General features: G+C 41.2%; 1 protein-coding gene across 1 annotated transcript; it reads right to left on the bottom strand.

The window, feature by feature from the left end:
- Window positions 1–417: 417 nt before the first annotated feature.
- On the bottom strand, window positions 418–5,430 carry MRPS10 (mitochondrial ribosomal protein S10). Its single transcript, XM_085315808.1, has 7 exons — window positions 5,345–5,430; window positions 4,145–4,209; window positions 3,972–4,044; window positions 2,735–2,874; window positions 2,145–2,253; window positions 916–1,005; window positions 418–617 (listed from the first exon to the last, which is right to left on the bottom strand). The coding sequence occupies exons 1-7, from the start codon at window positions 5,378–5,380 to the stop codon at window positions 531–533; spliced, it is 600 nt and encodes a 199-aa protein (XP_085171934.1). The 5' UTR covers window positions 5,381–5,430; the 3' UTR covers window positions 418–530.
- Window positions 5,431–5,499: the final 69 nt, after the last annotated feature.

Genomic DNA, 5,499 nt, shown 5'->3' on the forward strand with positions numbered 1-5,499 from the left:
GAGGGGCAGGATCACCTCCCTCAACCTGCTGGCAACACTCTTCCTAATGCAGCCCAGGATACCATTGGATACCATTTGAATTGCAGGAGCCTACRAAAGTCTGAATATACCTCAGCATTCTGTAAGATTGTCTTTGCTGACTTACTACAAGTTAAGATGAAAACTGTGTATATGCCTGGTGTTATTTCAAGAGAACTAYAGCAGATAATGTCTAACAAACCGGCATCCATAATATTAAACAATTAACGAACACAAGTTGGATTTTGCAAGATACTTTAGAATTTGCATACACACACATGTATGTTTTTAACTTTCTTCAAACATATCACAGGTGACCAGTTCTTGACAACAGCCTTCATACCTCCTCAGTACATATGTGCTGAAGCTATGGTCAGGAATAACTAGGTAGAACAAGAGTTTATATGATTATTTTATAAAAGAGAAATTTATTTAACAGTAGTATCTCTCAGTAAATTAGGCTGACAGGAACAAGTAATTCCAGCACTAATGGATCCAAGTATCTGCCAAGTTCATGACTTGACTTCAGTTTCTTCTACTTGAGGTAGTGTATCCCAAATTGGCTTCTGAATGTGCTCAGGTATTGCTTCTATCTTAGTCTAGAAGTAAAGCAAAAAAGAAAAATATCTATTATATTAACTAATATAGTTAGTACATGTTAGTAATTAACATCTAACTACTTGGCTTTATTTTTTCTGTTTTGAGATATTTCTGATTAAAAATGCCATCTAGTGGCACTTTCAAGTGATACAGCCTCTTTATCCTCTAATACTTGGAAAACGGTCCCTACAAACTATGCACATTTCCTCTRTTGACTTTCCACAGACTTCACTTAGTGTTAGCACTTACATCAAGACTTGATCTCACAACAGTTAATAATGCAAGATGGAAACTTACCTTTTTTACTTCCATGGCAACCCCTTCAGGTAAGTTTCGTTGAACATACTCCAAATACACAGCAGCGGTACTGCCTGTTAAATGTTTTAACTAAAACAGAAATAATGTTTTTTTTTAAATGAACTACTACTTTTAACACTTCAAACGGGGGGGGGAAGGGAGGGAGGGAGAGAGAGAGAGAGACTTTGCTCTAGTTTCTCTAACTCTTGCTATGGGATCAAAGATCTTACAGGAGGGCAGCTTCCACAACATTCTACTGGCGCAGTCAAGCTGTATACAACTCTTASACAAATATAAAGTAGCTATTTCACACCACAGAATTATATATCCTGTCTGTGATCACATGCACTGACTACAGTTAAGTGGTGGATCATAAAAGGCTGCAGACACCAGATCAAATTAATTACAGATTATGTGAGAATTAGCAGCCATTGCATACTCCCAAAATAAGAGTTATAAAGTCCTGCAACTTTATTTCACCTGTGTTCTTGATTTTCTACTTTGTCCTGGATGGCAAAAGTTATGTCRTACAGGATTAGTAAACTTATTGCAGTACAAGTAGCTCCCCACAGACCATAATGTCTGGGAACCTAAGGCAAAGTCCCATTTTGCTAAGCACTGTGAAGATACATGGTAAGAGACACAGAGGACACAAAATGTTTGCAGTAAACCTTTCTGTTAAGAAAGTCAACCACAGCTGTGTTCTAAACATATGTAAGTTTTTGTTATCAGCCACAGAGCCAGTGGTTTGTATATAATTCCTTCCCTGTATTTCCTCCATGCAATTTTTAATTTGCCACAAGATGTTGCATATGGCTAAAGTATTTCAAAAATGGCAGACAAAACTACTGGAAGACAGAACCCTCAAGTGACTGGTAAAGACAATGATTTAGCTGCATCTTCTTGTTGTGAAAGCTTCTATCCCACTGGATATCAAAAGCATAAAACACACAAAGATATAAAATCTACTCTATTACTTAAACATTCCCTGCCCAGCTGACAAGATGGTCAAAATCAGCCTGTTGGTCCAAAAAAAATGTTCTATATAGGCTGCACAGTCAGAAAACCTTGTGTTATATTTCATGTACCTAGGTCAATTGTTTTCTACTATTCCCATCACTCTTATCCCTAACCCGATTAAGTTTTGAGTTCACTCCTGAACTATTCAACATAAATCAATGTCTTTGAATTATGCATCTAAAACATGCTCCCCCCCACCCTCAACTTACCTCTAAACAGACGTAATGTGTTCTCATTTCATACTGAACTCTGTGCTTCTTGTAAATGTGTACAGATTTTAAAAGTGTGAATCGTTCTATCTTCTTCGGAGGTCTATGTCTAAAAACAACAAAAAGAAAGCTTCATAATATTTTACAGAAAGGATACAATATAAGTTATCTGAAAGATTATGCTAAGATGCCTGTTCTTATTTGACACTTAGAAGATACACAAGACAGTATTAAGCATTGGTACAGTTCAGTATTAACCCACACATGCATGGCTAATACTCTGGTATTAGCCAGCATTAGTTCAGAGAAACCAGGGTACTGACAGCTCTAATGAGAGGACGACCAACATTCTTAAGCATAGTTGAAAGGCACTTTTATTGTGACAGTACTGAGTCTGTCACATAACTGCTGCTGTTTTCTGATGACTGTACTGTCATCTAATGAGTGTTAGATTTATAATCTGAGAAGAAATGCTGTCAGATTGCACCTGCTTTTTCTGGAGGAAAAAGAAAGATACAGTTGTAGGCACAGAACAGCAGACGATGCAAGAAGCAGCTGCTACCACATTGCTTCAAGGATCAACTACTTACACTTTTTCAATAGAAATGCCAAGTTCTTTGGCTGCAAGCACTGCGAAATACTCATAGCTGTCCAACACAGTTTTATCATGGCCTTTAACTAAAAGGGATAGTCTCTTGTACAGTGTTTCTGGCTCATCTGAAATAGATACCTGTGTTTGGTAAGAAAAGAAAAAAGTTACCACTCTGTTTTCTTTAACTAAGGCATGCACTGAACTGCTATTTTCTTAGCCTGTATGTCCCATTTGTAAAAGAGGAATAAAAACAAAAAACAAAAACACTGAAACACACACTATTTAGCTGCTCATTTTAGATTATTTTCAATAGGCTGACAATATTACATTGATTGACAGTCCTCAGTTTGATTAGAGAAAGCAAAGGTGTGAAGAGGTTGCTAACTTTCGGACATACAGATAAGAYTTCTTGATCAGGGAAGGCAAGAGGACTCCAGATAAATTTAAGAGCAAAGTCAAGAAAAGCACTTTCCTAAGCCAGCTGCAAGGCTACCTGAACACAGCAGGTTTCCCTAGGCATGTTATCCATTCTGTTTGTCCAGGYGGAACTTTAAGACTTTTAGAGTTTTGATTTCTGATGGCCTGGGGCCAGTGTTCATCTAGAAAACCCTGATATGTGTAGGAAGCACTGAATTTCACATAGGTTTACTCCCAGACAGTACAGTGCAATAAATTCAGTAAGTACCACACATGCCAGAAAGGCTGGGTAGGGACTGCAGGTCTAACACTGTCTGTAGGATTTGGCTTGCTCATTTGTATTATACAACAGGTTTAACAGGTGTTTCTGAAGTCCAGGTCAAAACCAAGGTGCTCAGCTTCTACAGGCAAATGTCTACCACACACCTTCATAAGCTTTCCTCCTTACAAGCCCTGGGCTCCCAGCGTCCAACCCAGAAACAAAGGTCCTGGRTTGGCTAGGTTACTGCAAGCACTCAGCAGGGCCAAAAAGCTTGTACTTCATAGAGTTACAGCTACACAGGAAAGCAACTCTCTAAGAGGCAGGGTCCAAAGAAAAAGYAGTTGTGCATTCTCAGATCTGCTTTCTTGCAGCAAACTATAAGCTATAGGAATCACGCTGAAGAAAAGRTCTCAGTTATCAATAATCTAAACTGCTTCTTTCTCTAATACAAATTAGGGCAGAACTTCAAAAAGCTGATAGAAGAATTCCAATTTTTCTGTACACCCTTTTTATTAAGACCACATGAAAAATACAGTCCTATGAAACACTTACTTACCAAAGGATTAGTCTTATGCACCTGAGTATCAGCATCAGATCCAGCCAGCCGTACTCCCATCAAATCATTGTTTCTAGGCAAGTTGAAAAGTATAAAATCAGCATTAAAGCTGGATTTTTTAGGGAACATGGAGGGGAGAAGTGGAAAAAAGAAAGAGAACCTTTTATACTTACAGAAGAAAGCACTGTCTTCCCATAACTCTGCTTGCATAATTGACATGAAAAGGAAAAGCTGACCCCTGTATAAAATAAACTGTCAGCTATTTTTTTTCCAAATCGGAAACTAGCCAATTAATAGAGAGTTATTAAAAGTTACTTCCATGCATATTACAATGGAACACATTCCTAGGCATTTGTTTGTCAGACTAGATACCACTTCTGCATATTGCAACATTTTCTCCCTAGCTCCACTTCCAAAGTACAGTAAAGTCTATTAGGTCTGTCAAAAGTCAGGACCGACAAGGACTTGCTGTTGTAAAAGCTATTGAAAAAGTATCCTATAAATGCAAAAATGCAGCCACTGTAATTCCCCACTCTTTTTTCATGAAGATGTTCTTTGTGATTTTGAGCATTTGTTCTTTTGAAGAGAACATTTAAACAGAAATAGTAAATAAAGTAGTAAATAAACCATATGAAAGGATAACGTGTTTTCCTTGTTAAAAAAAAGGAATCCAACTGTTAATCAAGAAGCAGCACTGCCCTCACCCTTCTGAATGTTATGTGGCTCCCAATCTTYCTCCAATAATTCTCAACTTGCGAAAGTTATACGCTACTGGAGTTTTTTTTTTGTTTGTTTTTTGTTTTTTTTAAAAAAAAAAGAAAGAAAAAGAAAACAGAACTTAATTTAGTTGTTCACAGCTAAGCATAACTATGTCTAACTACAGGACTCCATTAGGCCTCCAGCCCTCTCCACTACACATTATACATCAATTACAGATCAGCAGTGAATACAGCAGTTTTCTGAAGTAATTCTGCTCACTAATTACCCTATAAGGCCTCCATCAGACACAGCTGGTGACGGTAAGAAGAGGAAGGGCAGTTTCCTGGCTACAAAGCTGGTGCTTAGCTGAAGAGCAGCCCTGACTGGGGCTTGACCGCGCAGCGTTATCGGCGGGGAGGGCGCCCACGGCCGCACCACGCGCCCACGCCTCCCCGCTCCGCGCGCTCAGCGCCCGACGCGGCCTCGCCAAGGGGCGCGGCGGGGCCGGCGCGGTGGCAGCAACCGCCGGCGCCTCCACGCGGAAAAGCTTCCCTGTGCTCCAGGCTCGCGCCCCCTGCAAGCAAAGACGCGGCCGCCCCCGCCGCTCACGGGCTTCTCGGGGGCACCGAGCGGCGCGGCGCGGCGCGGCCCGCCCTGCCCGCCGCCCCTCTTACCTGCCACAGCCGCCGCCACACGCAGCCCGCCGCCATCTTGCCCCGCCCCACCGCCGGCCATAGAGCGTGGCACGGAAGGAAAGAGCGGCCGCGGCCACCAACTTCCGCTTCCTCGAGGCCCGCGGCGACGGAAGAGCGCCCCCGCCGCCCCGCGC

Source organism: Rhea americana, unplaced genomic scaffold (genome assembly GCF_003343005.1).
Source record: "Rhea americana isolate MKP2758 unplaced genomic scaffold, rheAme1 scaffold_44, whole genome shotgun sequence".
In the NCBI taxonomy this organism is placed as follows: domain Eukaryota; kingdom Metazoa; phylum Chordata; class Aves; order Rheiformes; family Rheidae; genus Rhea; species Rhea americana.